The sequence below is a fragment of the Delphinus delphis genome, chromosome 9 (assembly GCF_949987515.2).
Source record: "Delphinus delphis chromosome 9, mDelDel1.2, whole genome shotgun sequence".
Classification (NCBI taxonomy): Eukaryota; Metazoa; Chordata; class Mammalia; order Artiodactyla; family Delphinidae; genus Delphinus; species Delphinus delphis.
In genome coordinates, this window is record NC_082691.1 from 91424907 (window position 1) to 91444581 (window position 19675).

Here is a 19675-nt window from a genome sequence, read left to right on the forward strand (position 1 = left end):
TTCACCAATGGACAAATCATCCAAAAAGAAAATAAATAAGGAAACACAAGCTATAAATGACACATTAAACAAGATGGACGTAATTGATATTTAGAGGACACTCCATCCAAAATCAACAGAATACACTTTCTTCTCAAGTGCTCATGGAACATTCTCCAGGATAGTTCATATTTTGGGTCACAAATCAAGCCTTGGTAAATTTAAGAAAATTAAAATCATATCAAGTATCTTTTCTGGCCACAACACTATAAGACTAGATATCAATTACAGGAAAAAATCTGTAAAAAATACAAACACATGGAGGCTAAACAATACGCTACTAAAGAACCGAGAGATAACTGAAGAAATCAAAGGGAAAATCAAAAAATACCTAGAAACAAATGGCAGTGAAAACACGATGACCCAAAACCTACGGGATGCAGCAAAAGCAGTTTTAAGAGGGAAGTTTATAGCAATACAATCCTACCTCAAGAAAAAAGAAAAATCTCAAATAAACAACCCAACCTTAAACCTAAAGCAATTAGAGAAAGAACAAAAAAAACCAAAGTTAGCAGAAAGAAAGAAAACATAAAGATCAGATAAGAAATAAATGAAAAAGAAATGAAGGAAATGATAGCAAAGATCAATAAAACTAAAAGCTGGTTCTTTGAGAAGATAAACAAAAGTGATAAACCATTAGCCAGACTCATCAAGAAAAAAAGAGAAAAGACTCAATAGCATTAGAAATGAAAAAGGAGAAGTAACAACTGACTGCTGAAATACAAAGAATCATGAGAGATTACTACAGACAACTATATGCCAATAAAATGGACAACCTAGAAGAAATGGACAAATTCTAAGAAAAGCACAACCTTCCGAGACTGAACCAGGAAGAAATAGAAAATATAAACAGACCAATCACAAGCACTGAAATTGAAACTGTGATTAAAATTCTTCCAACAAATAAATGCCCAGGACCAGATGGCTTCACAGGCGAATTCTATCAAACATTTAGAGAAGAGCTAACACCCATCTTTCTCAAACTCTTCCAAAATATAGCAGAGGGAGGAACACTCCCGAGCTCTTTCTATGAGGCCACCATCACCCTGATACCAAAACCAGACAAAGATGTCACAGAAAAAGAAAACTACAGGCCAATATCACGGATGAACACAGATGCAAAAATCCTCAACAAAATATTAGTAAACAGAATCCAACAGCACATTAAAAGGATCATACACAATGATCAAGTGGGGTTTATTCCAGGAATGCAAGGATTCTTCAATGTACACAAATCAATCAATGTGATACACCATATTAACAAATTGAAGAATAAAAACCATATGATAATCTCAACAGATGCAGAAAAGGCTTTTGACAAAATTCAACACCCATTTATGATAAAAATCCTCCAGAAAGTAGGCATAGAGGGAACTTACCTCAACATTAAAAATGCCATATATGACAAACCCACAGCTAACATCACTCTCAATGGTGAAAAACTGAAACCATTTCCACTAAGATCAGGAATAAGACAAGGTTGCCCACTCTCACCACTACTATTCAATACAGTTCTGGAAGTTTTAGCCACAGCAATAAGAGAAGAAATAAAAGGAATCCAATTCGGAAAAGAAGTAAAGCTGTCACTGTTTGCAGATGACATGATACTATACATAGAGAATCCTAAAGATGCTACCAGAAAATGACTAGAGCTAATCAATGAATCTGGTAAAGTAGCAGGATACAAAAGTAATGCATAGAAATCTCTTGCATTTCTATACACTAATGATGAAAAATCGGAAAGAGAAATTAAGGAAACACTCCCATTTACAACTGCAACAAAAAGAATAAAATACCTAGGAATAAACCTACCTAAGGAGACGAAAGACCTGTATACAGAAAACTGTAAGACAGTGATGAAAGAAATTAAAGATGATACAAATAGATGGAGAGATATACCATGTTCTTGGATTGGAACAATAAACATTGTGAAAATGACTATACTACCCAAAGCAATTTACAGATTCAGTGCAATCTCTATCAAACTACCAATGGCATTTTTCACAGAACTACAACAAAAAATTTCACAATTTGTGTGGAAACAAAAAAGACCCCAAATAGCCAAAGCAATCTTGAGAAAGAAAAATGAGCTGGAGGAATCAGGCTCCTGGACTTCAGACTATACTACAAAGCTACAGTAATCAAGACAGTATGGTACTGGCACAAAAACAGATATACAGATCAATGGAACAGGATAGAAAGCCCACAGATAAACCCACGCACATATGGTCACCTTATCTTTGATAAAGGAGGCAATAATATACAATGGTGAAAGGACAGCCTCTTCAATAACTGGTGCTGGGAAAACTGGACAGCTACATGTAAAAGAATGAAATTAGAACACTCCCTAACACCATACACAAGAATAAACTCAAAATGGATTAAAGGCCTAAAGGTAAGGCCAGACACTATCAAACTCTTAGAGAAAAACATAGGCAGAACACTCTATGACATAAACCACAGCAAGATCCTTTTTGACCCACCTGCTAGAGAAAGGTAAATAAAAACAAAAATAAACAAATGGGACCTAATGAAACTTCAAAGCTTTTGCACCGCAAAGGAAACCATAAACAAGATGAAAAGACAACCCTCAGAATGGAAGAAAATATTTGCAAACGGAGCAACTGACAAAGGATCAACCTCCAAAATATACAAGCAGTTTATGCAGCTCAATATCAAAAAAACAAACAATCCAATCCAAAAATAGGCAGATGATCTAAACAGACATTTCTGCAAAGAAGATATACAGGTGGCCAACAGACACATGAAAAGATGCTCAGCATCACTAATCATTAGAGAAATGCAAATCAAAACTACAATGAGGTATCACCTCACACCAGTCCGAATGGCCATCATCAAAAAATCTACAAACAATAAATGCTGGAGAGGGTGTGGAGAAAAGGGAACCCTCTTGCACTGTTGGTGGGGATGTAAATTGATACAGCCACTATGGAGAACAATATGGAGGTTCCTTAAAAAACTAAAAGTCGAACTAGTATATGATCCAGCAATCCCACTACTGGGCATATACCCTGAGAAAACCATAATTCAAAAAGGGTCATGTACCACAATGTTCATTGCAGCACTATTTACAATAGCCAGGACATGGAAGCAACCTAAGTGTCCATCGACAGATGAATAGATAAAGAAGATGTGGCACATATATACAATGAAATATTAGTCATAAAAATGAAATTGAGTTATTTGTAGTGAGACGGATGGACCTAGAGTCAGTCATATGAGTGAAGTCAGTCAGAAAGAGAAAAACAAATATCATATGCTAACACATATATATGGACTGTAAAAAAATATATGGTTCTGATGAACCCAGGGGCAGGACAGTAATAAAAACGCAGATGTAGAGAATGGACTTGAGGACACGGGGAGGGGGACGGGTAAGCTGGTACAAAGTGAGAGAGTGGCATGGACATATATACACTACCAAATGTAAAATAGATAGCTAGTGGGAAGCAGCCGCATAGCACAGGGAGATCAGCTCGGTGCTCTGTGACCACCTAGAGTGGTAGTATAGGAAGATGCAAGAGGGAGGGGATATGGGGATATATGTATACGTATAGCTGATTCACTTTTTGATACAGCAGAAACTAACACACCATTGTAAAGCAATTATACTCCAATAAAGACGTTATAAAAATTTTTTTAAATAAAAAAACACACTTTACTAATTCCTTAAAGTCAAAACTCCTAGATAAATTCTATAATGCACTTTGTGATGTCACCCCTGTCTTCCTCTCCAGCGTCACCTACATCACTCTCACTTCACCTACCTTTATGCTACATAAGACTAACTGTAGTCTCCACAGAGGACTATGGTCTCTAATACTACCAAGTGTATGTAAATTTCCCTTTTTCCAGAATGCCAAGTCCATTCTTCTTCTCCTGGCAAAATTCATTCATCCTGTCACATTTACTCGTTGACAATTACAGGTATCAGGCTCGCTGCTGTGTACCAGAGATACACTGGAGTGATGGATACCGACCATCTGCCACTCCCACCCAGCACTCCACCACTTCCCTGCGCTCCTTTTTGTCTGTGAAACTGACCCATTTAGACTGTATTAATGGCCCCCTTGTCCTCCGGCTTCCGTTAGACTTCTCCAGAGGGAGACAATGGCAGAAGCTCTGGAGGGCAAGAATTGTATTGATGCCCCTGACCCTCTCCCTGCCAGGCTGGCACAGGATGGCTGCTTTCACTTAGCAAATACTACTCCTAACTGGTGGTCTTTCCGAAATAGTTCTCTTTCTGGTACAACTGACTGCTTCCCTGCCTTTGCACCTTTAGCTCAGGAATACAACACCATCCATTGTTGCTTCTCATAAACCTAGTGCACTATTTGTAAAGAGTCCCTCCATTAAATTCTCCTCTAATTACCGTTTCACTCTGCCATATCCTTCTTGTTCAGACTTTAATTATATAATTGTAAGCAGAAACAACCCAAACCAAAAAAAGACTGTAAAGAGAACCTGACACACATACAGACTGAGAAGTTATAGAAGATGAAGGGGTAAAGAACATTTGAGAGAGAGGCAGCATATGCAGTGTCCCTGTGGTACAAAAGCAGCAAGGGATGTCCAAAGCGATACTTGACTTGACAGGCAACGAGCTAGAAAACAAAGAGGGCAGTGGGAAAGGATGGAGAATCAGAGAGAAACTCTGTTTCTCTCTTTGTGATAAAGATTTAGATTTTGATCTTGAGAGCAATGGGAAAGTGTCTTAAAATTCTCCCTGCCCTCCCAAGCCTAGGTAAGGGATTATCTTCTCTTAGACATTCCCTGACAGCCTTCTACCACACAGCCAGGACTAGGAAGCTCTCACACACGGTAAACATTCAATACACGGTCACTGGATTAGTGAATAAATGAATGAGTAAAACACGTGTGGCCAGGTTTGTCTTGGGAACCTCCAAGAATTCTCCCTGGCACATACCCTACCTGGGCTTATTCCTATTTTCTCTTGGCCGAATCTTTACCTATAGTTAGCATAAAGACCTTTGGAGAGAAAGAGCTATACATGAGCTACAACTCTGGAAATTAGATCAATCCTAGAGCAATCTTTTACACCTAATGGCCATTTCATTGTAGACATGGCACATGTAACAAGCAACATCACCATCTCAGGCGATGGACATTCTTGCCATAATCACAATAGGGTATTCTGTTAAATCTCACTAATTCGAGGTGATGGAGGAAAAGTCGTTTGGAATCCACAAGATGAGTGAAAAAGAGTTGTTTTGGGTTGTTCAGGACAAGAAATGCAACCTTCTTGCCTTGAGGCATAAGGTATGGCCCAAACCAAGCGCTAGCCAAGTGCAAGTAGAAGCTTTATTTTAATTTGCTTTACAAACTGATAGTGTGGCCTGATTTACACCGGATACAATGATAAGCAAACTTTTTAATTGGTTTCCTCATCCTTCAATAATAAGTTGAAACACATGGCTAAAACCTGCTTGAAACTGACCTTATACTATACATTTACTTTTTCAATGCCAGCAAACAAAATTAAAATGCAAGGTGATCTCGATACTGTGCAACTGAATATTCATTAACGTCACAACAATGATGTTTTTCTATATTCGGGTATTTTGTGATAAGGGAGACGCCCATCTTATGCTTAAGCAGGCAAGATGGAGATGAATGCAAATGACCACTTTCCTTATTATCTAAGCACTCAAGTACTCAGCAAACCAAAAAAGTATCAAATGGCAAGGTTTCTGCATCAATGCTAGGATATGTCTGTGGCATAATGTTTTTTAATTAGCATGAAAACTTTCCACTTCATTCTGGTAGAAAATTCATCAGGATAATTGACACATAATATTCATGTATCTTTGAAGTTTAAACAAAAAATATGCATCAATTTTTTTAGTGACGTGAAGAATTACTTTTTGTTTTTGTCTTCCCCTGGCAACTCTACATTGCATAAAGTTTGTGAGTTGACAAGCCAGGAAAGAACATTATACCAAGGTCCTATAAAATGAATAGTAAAGTCTAACTCTGACTAAAGCACATTACACTTCAGTAACATAGACGCATTGCCCACCAGAGAGGCCATGGTGAATCCAATGACTTCAATATAACCATCGTCATGACGCTGAGGTTCAAAGTCATGGTGATCTCCTGGGTTCCCCCAAGGCATTGTGCCAGCACAATATCTGCAAGAGAAGAGTAGAAACAGAATGAAATTTGCTCCAGTCTTCCCATGATTATCATTGGGGATTAATTTATAGTTCAACCTGATGTTTATTTCACACATCTTTCTACTCTTGGTTCACACCTCCCAATAAAAAAGAAAATGAATTTATCACCTCCAAGTATCAATTTATGAAAATGGGGCAAAATTTTACAACAAAAGCATCCCGTGGAGCCCAACTTTCTCCTAATTATTTATCAACATGTCTCACTCTGTAATTCACCAATGCTTACTTTCTATCACATACCATGAGTTATCAATAGGTGGTTTCAGAACTTGGTCTTGGAGGGAGACATATACGTGCCGATAGGAAAGGGAAATGGAACGGAGGTGGGTAAGCATCAATAATATACACAGAAAGAAGGCAATAAGTACCCCAGGACGAAGGAAAGGTAACTGAAGCGGACAGAAGGAGTGAAAAACAGATGAGACAAAGATGTGAGATTAGAAAGGGAAGGGGAAATCAAGGAAGTTAAAAAGTGGAGGAAGCAAAATCCAGAGGGGGGATGGGGGAGGAGCAAGAAGAAAAAGAGAAGAGCATTGTTATTGCTAATCAACAATGTTTCCTGAGAATCTACTAGGCCTTCTACTTCGACAACTAAAATGAAAATACTTCCGGAACAGGATGTAAGGGGCTACGTTGAGCACTGCCAAAAGTAATCAGGAGACATATTTTCCTAGCCATGGATTTACTCACAATTCTCATTTCAACTAAATTCAGTCTAAACAGAACTTGCTCATGGATTTTTGTGTCTGAGTTGTCTGGTTTGCAAATAACAAAGGGTCATGGATCCAACCCCTTTCAAAATCTTGGCTTGGGAGCCTAGAATCTAATTTGATGTCACTGAGATACATGCTTATTTTGAGACTAGTTAATCTTAAATATCCCTTTCTCCTGAGGTATATAATAGCACCACAGAGAGCTGACATCCTGGCTAGAAAATGCTCCTCTAATTGATCCTATTTTTTCAAAGTAATCATCTGGCAATTATTCTGAATGAATTCCATGCTGAAATCAGGCTGGATGGTTGCCTAATAGCTTTTGGGAAACTGAGAACAGGGATTTGTTCAAGTCTATCATTCCTGGGTGAGGGGTGAGGGGATGGAAGGCGTCAGTAATTGAGAATTACATTAAAATGTTCCAGTCCAGAGGGCTGCCTGGGCTTCTTAAGGGTGGGTAAGTATACACCATGCGTGCCGTATCACATAAACACAAAAGTACCACAGAGAACACTAAACAAACCAAGTAGGAGAACAAAATTATCAGACTCGAAAACCCTTAATAAGCCATTAAAATAACTGTTTTTCATTGTTTGTACCTGGAAATTCTCTATAATGAAAGCAGAAAACCTTAAGTCAAATGGAGTTCACATCAAACCAAGGAAACAATATGAACAGAGCTTACCTGGGTATATTTAAAAATACTATACACTGGAACTTCAGTTCCTGAATCTTTGGGGTGAGATCTGTTCCATCACACTGCAACAATCAAAGCAAAAAAGCAAGGATTCTGAAGTAGGCTCAAGTCTGAAAGACAACTAGGGTGACAACAGCACGTACCATGGTCTTCCCCTTGTCCCTGTCTCTGCTGAAGTGGATGCCCATTACTATGATTGAAACTTTATTCTGATTATAACTTTCCCAGACCCAGGGTTCTGGGCTTGGATTTGTTTTGATTTAATGTAAAAACAAAGCTGCCATTTGACCAGAATGATTTTTCTCTGGTCTCACAATCAAAGGAACGATCATCACTCTTAACCTTGGATTATTACTGGACAGCATAAATTGGCTTGTAGTATCAACATTAGAAAATTTATAAACGTTTAAAAGAATAAAAAGGATGAATCCTCAAGTTGAGGCAGTAGCAGTCTCTACCGAAGTCATCTGATTCAAACAACAGTCGTGAATGTGACCATTTATTTTATTTGCTTTCTGAGATAATTTTTATTTTGAAAATATTCGACATAATATTTTGAACACTGTTTAAAAGGAATATACCCTGCATGCTTTTTTAAAAGTATCTGTTATAAATTAGTATTAGCAATCACTAATTAGTGATTTGCTCTTATCAATTTAATCTCTTACAGACTGTGACCGGTCTTCTGCGATAAACCGCTTTATTGAACCTGGCCGTGACCCTGGGTTTCGAGAGCCTCAGGGTGGCTTGGCCTCAACACTTCTGTGTGTGTGGCTTCCCTCACCAGTTAGTACTTTCCTCAAGAGCATCATCTGACTAATCAAAGAAAGGGGTTTCGTTTCCCTTTCTCATTTCCCACTGGTGACAAATGCCAAAAGAGGAACAGTCTAGTCATGACTGTAGGCCTCTCAATGTCAAAGGTATAAAGCCTGCTTTTATATTTGCTCTCCTCACACCCTCATCACAGAATTTCCCCCACTGTCTTCTCTGCTGAAGAGAGGGTAAAGCATTCCTAAGCTCCCTGCTAATTTCTAAGGATGGCTTCAGAGGGAGTTTCAATCCAGGTAAAATGACTCTGCTAGTGGTCAAGGTTGTCTCATTCTCCTCCCAGCTGATCTTAACACAGCCTAATTTTTTTTTCATGAGCATTCTCAAAAATTGTTCCTGGGAAATCTTACAATCCTAAATAAACAAAGTATTTTCAAACGTTTTTTTTTTTTTTTTTTTTTTTGCGGTACGCGGGCCTCTCACTGTTGTGGCCTCTCCCGTTGCGGAGCACAGGCTCCGGACGCGCAGGCTCAGCGGCCATGGCTCACGGGCCCAGCCGCTCCGCGGCATGTGGGATCTTCCCGGACCGGGGCACGAACCCGTGTCCCCTGCATCGGCAGGCGGACTCTCAACCACTGCGCCACCAGGGAAGCCCCTTCAAACGCTTTTTAGATAGGAATCAAATTCTGGACATTGACTGAAGGTGTTTTTACAACACTCTCAGATACTTAAATAAACATGAGGTCTCCCAATTTAAGGACTTGAAATGAGTTGATAGATGGCTCTACCAGTGAAGAAAAAATGTAGACATCTTAAATGATCAAAATTGAGTGTTGAAAGCAACTGAACTTTTTAAAAATAGCATGTGATACATCAAAAGCATGCAAAGCAGTATTGTTGCATTACAGAAAAAAAATTATACTTAATATTATTGTACTTAGAATTCATTTTCTAAAAAAATTTTCTACTTTCTCCTCCTGAAAAACTCATCAGCGATTCTGGAAACTCATCGAATTCTGTGAGGATGGGCACCTTACAATGTATTGAGTTTTACAAAATTTTCTTATATATTATTGCATTTAAACTTTACAACTCTTTAGAGCGGCCGTTTTCAACTTTTTCCTTACTTCAAACACACAAAGGAAAATATGTACACACAAAATATCTTCCCGTGTACAAGCTCACACACTGATGAATCAAAACAAGAAGAAGAACACATGTGAAGCAGAACAAAATAATGCTGTATGTAGGTTTTCATTACTGTCCTCTGGGTGTGTGTGTGTGTGTGTGTGTGTGTGTGTGTGTGTGTGTGTGTAGCATTCATGTGAGAGATTATTAACTATTACCTTGGAAATACTGACTTCACCCTGTGGCAAAGATAAGATGGTCTGCTGTTATGTGTACATCTAATTGCTCTAACCCCCCATCCTTTTCATCTCACACTCAGGAAACATACAATGATGTCGTTGTAGAAATATCCTTGTGTCACAGCACAATGGTCAGTAACTGTTGCTTCAAATGCATATGTTGTTATGCCTGCTTTACAGATGAGGAGAGAGAACTCTTCTGAAAGGTTGAATGCTTCCCCCAAAGTCATATACCTCATAAAGATAGACCTAGGACTGAATCAGAATTGTTCAGACTTAGTTTCTATTGTTTTTTTTTCTCTTCATAAAAAAAAGAGATGATTACGTAGACCAATCCACCTGGAATGTTACATGTACAGGCTGATATCAAATCTTTTCTAGTTATTTGACTGCCACCTTGGCCTCTCTACAAGCTTCTTTTAATCCCTGATACACAGCCAACCATGCCTGAGATATTTCTCATCAGGAGGACTGCCAGATGTGGGAGAAAAGCTTTCTAGTGGTGAGGCGGCATAGAGCTTAATTTCCATCCAGCTGAGTTAAACAGTGGACAGCATTACCATTCCATATGGCCACTGCCCTCCGCTCAGTGGCTCTCCCGGCAGGTGCTGCAATGTTCCTAATAATGTGAAAAATACTGCAAGAGGAGGGAAGGTTTATTTTTGGCTTGGTTGAAGGCAGCCAAAGAAGAAACAGGGGAAGTTTGAGGCAAGGTTGCTGCTACTTAACTAACCATCATTTTATCAAAATCAAGATCTTCGCAGTTCAATGGACCATGTGTCTTTCTTGTATCTAGCTTTAAAAAGGCAATATTTCAGTTTTCAAAAGTTGCTACTGCTATAGGATGCTTGCTTTTCGTTGGTATTTCTTGGGAACTGAAACATCTGAAAGTGATGCCCAGGGTGATTAGTGGTAAACTCTGTTTCAACTGATTTAGGAGATTCACGTCTCCTACAGGCTTTATTGGTGACAACGAATTTGAATTTGTATCCTCTCAGCCTCCTCTATATTCCTCTATAAATCCATGAGTTTAAGGTCATATATTTGTCTCTACTTACATGTATACCTTTTGTCCTGTCCCCTCCTGTCACAAATGCTATTCTTTATCTATTCCACGATAAATTCAAGCATTGCTACATTCCCATTCCTTCTTTCCCATCTATATATTTTTCTCTATCTTCCATGTTTCTCTTCCCTTATACAGGTATGTGCAGCAAAGTCATGTTCATTCCCTCTTTTAACTTGCTTACTATAAGGAAACACTTTGTCTTTCTTAATAATCAATGATACGCTATTTTTAAATATATCTCTTAGAGAAAAAATGACTTCCCATCTCCCTTGCCTCCAAGATGAGTATCCCTAAAACCTGGGATACAGACCCAGAGGGAAATAGCACCAAAAAAAAAAAAAAAAAAAAAAATCTCTTAAGTGGTGAAGGATCTTGAGCAGGCTGGAGAGCGAGTGACCACAAAATAATGAAATCAAAGTATTTTTCTAAGATGGAGACGCTTCAGATAGGCTGGGAATAAAGATACATGTTTGGTGAGCATCTATTTCTACCTTAATAGCCAGCCCAACTTCATTCCTTTGATGACTTCCCCGACTGCACCATGGGCAGTTTTCATTTCTCCCTTTGTGCCACCAGTATATTATATAAGTAATCCAATAACAACATTGATTATATTGTTCTGCCCAGAGTTATGTGCCCTTCCTCATGACTCAACTGTGAGTTTCTTCAGTGGTGAAGCCAGTCATCTTATTTAACTTCATCCTCAGCAACTAAGACAGCGCCTGACACATAACTAAATGCTCATAAATGTTGGTTGAGCAAACTACACTCAATTCAGTTAAAGTTCTATGCAGCCCACTGATTAAGTATATAAACTGGTATTTGGGGTTCATGTTAGGGGGCATGCTTTTTACATTTAAATGAAACGAGTCAACACATTCAATACTTACGACAACTTTAACATGCTTGGATAAATCTCTAGAGCTTCTCTGGAGGAAATCAGAAAAAGCTGCCTATACAAGGAAAGAAAGAAAGAAAGAAATCTTCATTGCATGCTTATGCCAAATCCTTGCTTCTGTAAGATAGATAGGTCCTAGTGATTCTAAGTTACACAAAAATATAAGACAAGTTCTCCTTTTGCTGAATCTACAGTAAACTAGTGCAGAGACTAAGTTGAATTCTTTCTTTGTTTTCAAAATGTAACCTATAGGGGCTTCCCTGGTGGTGCAGTGGTTGAGAGTCCGCCTGCCGATGCAGGGGACATGGGTTCGTGCCCCGGTCTGGGAAGATCCCACATGCCGCGGAGCGGCTGGGCCCGTGAGCCATGGCCGCTGAGCCTGCGCGTCCGGAGCCTGTGCTCTGCAGCGGGAGAAGCCACAGCAGTGAGAGGCCCGCGTACCGCAAAAAAAAAAAAAGTAACCTATAATAAAATTTAAGATCACAGTAGGAGAGTGAAAATGTAGGTAATTTCAAGGGTCAGTTTGGAGATCTGACTACCTTTCCTGATCTTCCTATTTGTCCATTAGATGCTGATATAATCTTTAACTTGCCACTGAGAATGTCTTATTTCACCCCGTTTTACTTCAATTCCCTCTATCCAGTGGTAAAATTTAAGCCACACTTTTTAAAATCAATATTTTAGAGGCCCCTTTTTCTTCTTTCCAGCCATTCATGCCCAAGGATGTCCCCGAGTAGGAGGAGAAGGAAAAAGAAGGGGGCCCCTTTAATCTCATCTATGCTTCCATGAAAAACTTCCCATATTCTGTCAATTTCTCATCCAAATGTCAGTTCATACGTGCCCCTATGAAAACTACATTCTAACCCAAGACATGCCATACATCCTTCAATCTACCTAATTTCCTCATTCTCTAGATTGGCTTTGATGTTTGCTTTTCACACCACTCCTTGAATACCATGCCCTCAGTACAACTTTCAGGGCTTTTAAGTTCAAAGATGATGAACTCTCTGACAACTAACTTAAGAAATACATACTTACTTTCATTCTTAAACCAAGACATTAAACATTAACCATATATAGACACACATGTAAACATCTGAGATGTGTGTGTAATTATTAGCAGAGTATACTTAGCATCTTTATTACCATGAGTGAATTAGTATAAATAATGTGTAATCATCAAAAAATGAAATATATACTTACCCCTGCATAGAACATTTTATTTCGAAAACGACTGTTGAATTTCTCCGGATTTGCTTCTGTAAAAGGGAAAAGGTAGTTTTGTTATAGAGACCTGATTAAAGGTAGTGAGTTAGATTAGCACCCCTACGTCTTCCCTCTCCCTCCCCATCCCAAGGACCCAACAGCTTCATCATCATCTTTCCCTTAGTTACAGGCAGTTGGCACAGTTGTCCAGTGCTGCAAAGTGTAGCCCCAAACTGGCATCAGTGGCAGCGTCAACTGGGAGCCTGCTAGATATGCAAATTCTTAGGCTCTACCCTGAACCTGCTGAATTAGAACGTCTGGGGGCTGGGGTCTAGGAATCTGCTTTAACAAGTTCTCCAGGTGATTCACACGCACATTAAGGGCTGAAACACTCTAGACTCTATTCAAAATAGAGGGCTGGCAGGGATACAGTGCAGGGGTGATAGAAGCAAGAGGGAGGGGGAGGAGGGGGAGGGTCAATTATTTGCTTTGACCTCCATAGGACATGGCTTCCATAAACTATCTATGCAGTTTCAAATTTAATTAAATATGGAGAATTTGGATAATAATTAATAGAGAATTTGCTTTCATATTTTGCAAAAACTCCTAACTACCATCTGTACTGTTGTCTGTGACAGGCCTTGAAACATCATTTGATTTAGTGAAGTTATATAAATATAGATAGATAGATAGATAGATAGATAGATACAGATGACCTGCAGAATGGACCCAGGGCATAGGACAACAAAAGCTCTGACTGAAATGGTTTAATTTTGAGTTTGTTCCTGAACGTTTATAGGTTGAGGACCATAAAACGATTAGACGAGAATTTGCATTGGAAAATGTTCACATGAATTCAACGGATTAAAAAATCCCCAAATGAAATGCTATTTCCTTACATTCTTTCTAATAAAATTCCAAGAGATTCCAAAGGAACCCACTGTAAATATTTGCTTTCTGCTCTTTTGTCCCATATGATCATTAATCCCTTCTTAGGGGTAGGTCTTTCTCCAAGTCATTTCTCATCAGACAGCTGGCTGACTAGCTGGAAGTCTCCAAATCCCAAACCTATTTTTGAATGGCAAGCGTGACACCAGATGGCAAAGGTCATGGAGACCAAAATTCTACCTACATCGTCCACCTTCTGGACTCCATGATTTACATCCTTCACGTATGAAAAACACATTCACTCCCTCCCAGGTCCCTAAAGGTTTCATCTCAATTATAGCATCAACTCAAAATCCAAAAATCTCATCTAAATCTCATTAGCTCATACTTCCCAAATCTCATCATCTAAATGATTTCGCTCTGGATGTAATCCATTTATAATGATGATCAGACCCTGGCTATAATCCATTCCAATAGTTTAATATATTAATCCCATCTTTGTATACAACACAATAACATATGTGCCATTAGAATGGAATCCTAAAGCCTACTTTTGTCTGAAATTGGTCTTGCCTATTAGGGAGTAAATATAAGTTCAACACTATGTTTATAAAAATCAGTAAGTGATTTGAACCTCACATAACACACATCTTCCAAATTCTCTGCATTGGATATCTACTCAATCTTAAGACTTCAGTTATGTATATATAAATGACTCTAAAATCTATGCCCACAGTACAGTGCCACCTTCAATTCAAATTGTATATATTATAAAAATCTTTCCTTCCAATGTCATGTCCCATCAAGGAGAAATATTTTTATCAACATTATCTTCATGTTTCTAACACCATTGCAAAAATTTTACATTATGTATTAGTTGGTCACCTAACCCGTATCTTTATCACAAACTCATTTTCCTTCCTGTCTGAAATGCCCTTGCCCACTTTACTTCTTGTCTACAACAAACTCCTTCTTTATTTCCTACTATAGTCCCTCCTACCCTTTCTGGAAACTTTCCCCTGATACCTTTGTCCTGCCAACAGTCCCTACCAAACTCCCACATTATACACTGTCTGAACAACTAATCTTACCCTTACTTTATATTCCCTTCTACTTTTATTTATTTTTTATATACAGGCCCATCCTTCAATTAAACATTCCGTTCCTGTAACAAACATTGAGACAGCCACTGGACTTGGCACAAGGAATATGAAAGTAAAGACATAGTCTTTTGCCCTCATGTTGTTTAGAGTGGGGGAGACAGGTCTGAAAATGAAAAATAAAATGTCCTTTTGTATATGCCATAGAAAGATGTCTCTGTAAGACAAAGTAGGAGTCACACACAAAGGGAATGATCAGAAAAGTGTTCCAGAGGCAAGTACACTTGAGTCTTGAATGAGGAGTAGATGCCATGTTGAGGTTCAAGATGGAAAAGAAGGTTACAGAGAACCTCGGACAGTGAGAGTTTCTCAAGGGCAGATTGTGCCTAAGTCTTATTACCTGGGCAAGAGCCTGGCAGTGTGTCCTTTGCAGTGATGGTGATGATTTGGTAAGCCACTGAAAATAACACCTTTTTAAAGAAATCTGTCAGTTCTCCATATGAATCATGAAACATTCATAATCTTTTAAAACATGCTGATCTGCATGTCTCTGTATATTCGGTGAAAATAGCAAATCCTAAATCAGATTTAAAAACTGCTTCCTCTAGAGTCATAGTTGTATTTCCTTGACCTTGTAGCAGAGGCTCAAATCCTCTGAATAAGAAGCAACTTCAATGAGGCAGTACAACTTTAGCAGACAATCTCAGACTAAAAGTTTGATGTGTTTAATATCCTTCATGTCCCCCCCAAAATGACAATCTAATTCACGCAGCTGGCAAAGCGAGACCTTGCTTTGCTACCTGATAACGATAATCATCGTTAACATGCCTATATGTTAATGGATTGGAATATTTTCAATGTACTTCCTCAAGCACTGTCATAATGCAGTAGTGATTAAAGCACTGGGCGAGACTCCAGCTGACAATTAAATGACCAATCCTATTAAAACTCTCAATTCTGTTCCAAACAACTGCACGTTCTGATGTGCAACAGTTCAGCCATGCATGGCTTAGCCACTATGAGAATAAAAAAGCTTCTGTTTTCCAATCAAATTAAGTATACCTTCTATCTGATGAAATGATTCATGTTTGCCTTCTGTATATACAAAATGTTAAGTCAATCAAAATGTTAAGACTATCTCTACTCCTTGCTTGATTTTTTACTGGTAATTCTAAAGGCATTTACACAGTAATGCCACTAATAAACTGTCTCAAAATAAATGTCGTTTTAATTGTCCCTTCTAAAAGAAATACAATATAAGTATCAATAGTAAGGCAGACGTCTGCATTTGTCCCATGTCAATTTGATGGGTTATTTCACATCGATGCCAAAAATTGTTTCTGCAATTAAATTTTTTAAGATTCTGCTTTAGTGAGACTTGTTTTTCCTACCCATTGCATGTAAATGGATGAGCGTAATTCCCAATGTATTGTAGTTTTGGACTAGTAACGAATCGGTTATTCTACACAAGCTCTTTTGCGTTTGTTTTTTGGTAATGGCTCTTATGGGGCTCTGAATCACTCTGCAAGTATTTGATGGCAAACGATACAAGTTTTGTCATGAACTCAGTCCCTGAGCAGCTGTATTTGAGAACAGTTTGAAGTCTCAACTATGGTTTGTGTGGCTTGAGAACTGCCACTCACACAACCTACCAACAAAGTAAGTACGTATGCCCCTATTGAAAATGCGGCCTGCTATCTTTCTCTTCTTTCTGCAGCTGAGCTTGAGATTTCTTGACTCAATTTTGGATTTGGATTTTGGGGAAAATCCAAATAAATGGAAAACAGTAAAAATAATAATAATAATAATAGCTTGAGTAATTATACCTTTCATCATAAATAATGATTTTTTTTTTTTTTACTTAATGCAAACAGAATAGACTAACAGATACTAAGAAGTCCACACCTCTGGTCTAGGCATATCAACCAAGTCTGGTTCCAATAGTTTGTGCATATTTATCGTGTACCATCTCAATATCCTCTCTGTAAGTATGGTATGCGTTACTCTCAGTCAACAGCAATCCTCCCTTATCCAGCTCTTCAGCGGCTGTTTTTCCTCAAGAGCCTGGGCTTACCTGCAGGGAAAATGTTTGCAATTCCTTCTCCGATTGCAGGAAAGCACTTACACTAAGCCTCGGCAATAAAGTATTCAAAGTAAAGTATTAACTCTTGGCATCTTTCAACCAATTATTTTATAATCACACATATAGAACGATGTAGACATACATATACACCACAATTTGTATGTTCCTCTCTAAAATGAAATACTTCCACAGTTTAAAAGAAAAGAAAAAAATCGCTTTCCCACAAGAATTCTTTCTAAGCCTGGTCTTTCCACCGTAAGGTCTCTCTTTGCTGCCCTCTCATTCTGAGGCACCAAAGTTTCACCACAAGGAAACATATCATTAGGATAACTTTCAGATTAGTAAGACAAAATATTAGGCTCCCTTGAATGAGCTCTCTGTCCGCCACTTACTCACTTAGACCTCTTCTCCTGGCAGGATGTCTAATTTGGAGGTTCATGCATTAGTGATAACTGTACGACTTTACAAGTACTGTTAAGAAACGTAAAGATTTTATTAGGAAGCCCAGATCCAGAGTCTCCCAAAGAATATGAGAAATAAATGGGGTAAGAAATGGAGAAAGAAATCTCCAGTTACTTCCCCAAGTCTACTCTCCTTAAATTAGGAAAGGCAGCAGGTTATAAATGCCAGCCCTAATGTAGGACCCTCTGAATATCTAATCTCTGAGAACTGTCTAGAGCAGGGAGGTGCGGAGCGTGTCGGTGTTTCTGATTTGGGTATTTGCTATTTATGGTTCTGTTGTCAACCAAGCTTTCTATCTGTGATTTTCTGGTTAACCAGAGAAAACTATGACTCTTTCTTTAATCAGTACTCCTTCTACTTAGCTCAGCATTTGACCCTCAAAGCCTCATGAAACCAGGAATGCAAAGTCTAACAAAATTGCTGAATTCAGTAAGAGAATTACAGATTTATACTCTACTTTTATTTTGTCTTCTAACAGCCTTAATCCTATAGCCCCATTCCTGATCTTTAGTATATAAAAGTGTTGTCAGAACTTTCTCTGCATTATTACTGGAATCTGAACCATTGAACTTTAGCCTTTTGTACTCTGTATTTCAAATTCTATGAGTTAAAAGCTTAGAGGCTCTTGCAGAATCTAGAGGAAAAGTAAAAGAATCCCTCATTACGACTTTTATCTCACAAATTACTTATACTTGCAGCCAAGCATTATTTTGGTTACATGTTACCATATTCACAAGGGACTAGGGACAGGCAGAGACATAGACGTATTGTACAAGAAGAGAGTTTAAGAGAAAGAGATTAAGAGAGACCAAGAAAGCAAGAGATTGAGGCTTCAAAGCATAAGCCCAAATCCTAAACTTTCTCAGTTCTGAATGACATAAGAAAATGTTGATGAAATATTTAACTTGTCATTATTTCATCTTATTTCTCTTTCAAAAGTTATTTTGCTTCCCCAAATCTCGATTCCATCTCTTCTAGTACTTAAATGACCACCAGCCCTCACTCATACTACCTCGTCCAGTGGAGATTCCAAGCACCTTCCGTGCCTAATCCAATCACCATCAAGCCCTTTTCTTTCAACCTAAACCACCTATAGCCAGCCCCCGTACTGTTCTAAGGTGACTGTTGTCTCTTTTGTGCACACAGGGAAGACTTTCACGTTTGACTACAAGATTCCAATGACCTTGGTTATAAAGTCCTGAACTTTAATAATGGGTGGTTTGAGAAGCTGTAAGTATTCTAATGACTTCAGTGAAAGACTCTCTTTTTATCACTTCTTAGTAGTTCGCTAACTTCAAAGTTTCTAGTCAAACCTAAAGATTAGCAGTCCTGAGTCCCGGAGTAAACATCTGGTCCTGACCTTTACCATCTTTGAGATCCTAAACAATGAGGTCTCAAAGTAACATCTGTAATAAGTTCCTATCTTGTCTAGCTCCCAGGGGCAACATGAAGGTTCAAATGCAACTGCATTAGACACACTGTCAACATTTAAGTGATATGCGAACAAAACGGAACATGCAAAACACCTGCTGGCAACTTCCTCCCTGGGAGATGGAAATGGGACGTTGTCCTCACCTCTGGATTCATGGAACTCCAGTGTGACGTGGGCATCAAATCCGAGGCTGAAGTAATTATTGAAAACATTCAGAGGAAGCTGCAATGATGAACAAAGGCAGAGGTGAAGTTGTGTGTGACCAGGCAAAAAGAGGAAAATAAAACCTAAAGCCAGACACTTGTCTCTGGGGCAAGTCCCTGGGAGGATGATCAATTAAAACTCAAGGCAGGGTGTCTATGTGGAAGGAACAATGGATTTTTGAATTAATTCTTTAGTGAAAGCTCAACTCAAACGATACTCCTAAGAATTTTAAATAGTTTAGGAAAAAAGGGATACAAATACAAATTATTCAATGAGAACCATTCTTGTGTACATTGTAATAAGAGAACCTCATAAGCTGAGGGATGCACGTTTGTAATAGTTACACAGGATGATTCAACAAGCAAACTTAGCAAGTAAATTCAATTGTAAGGATCGTGTCTAACCTTCTTAATCAGTGGATGCAAGTTTTTTCAAGAATTTACGTTCAGCATATTAATACTGCAACTTAAAATGAATAACATTTGTTTACCCTTCAATTATTTTCCAAAAAAATACATTTTTTGACAAAAG

General features: G+C 38.4%; 1 protein-coding gene across 2 annotated transcripts in view; it reads right to left on the reverse strand.

The window, feature by feature from the left end:
• The window catches only part of DGKI (diacylglycerol kinase iota), a 447265-nt gene that overhangs the window by 164636 nt on the left and 262954 nt on the right, over nt 1-19675 (reverse strand). For both annotated transcript variants that reach the window (XM_060020018.1, XM_060020017.1), the window contains exons 15-19: nt 19084-19162; nt 12973-13028; nt 11762-11824; nt 7656-7729; nt 6101-6212 (exon numbers count right to left, since the gene is read on the reverse strand). In XM_060020018.1, coding sequence (XP_059876001.1) covers nt 6101-6212; nt 7656-7729; nt 11762-11824; nt 12973-13028; nt 19084-19162 — 384 coding nt within the window. The remainder of the gene's footprint in view (nt 1-6100; nt 6213-7655; nt 7730-11761; nt 11825-12972; nt 13029-19083; nt 19163-19675) is intronic.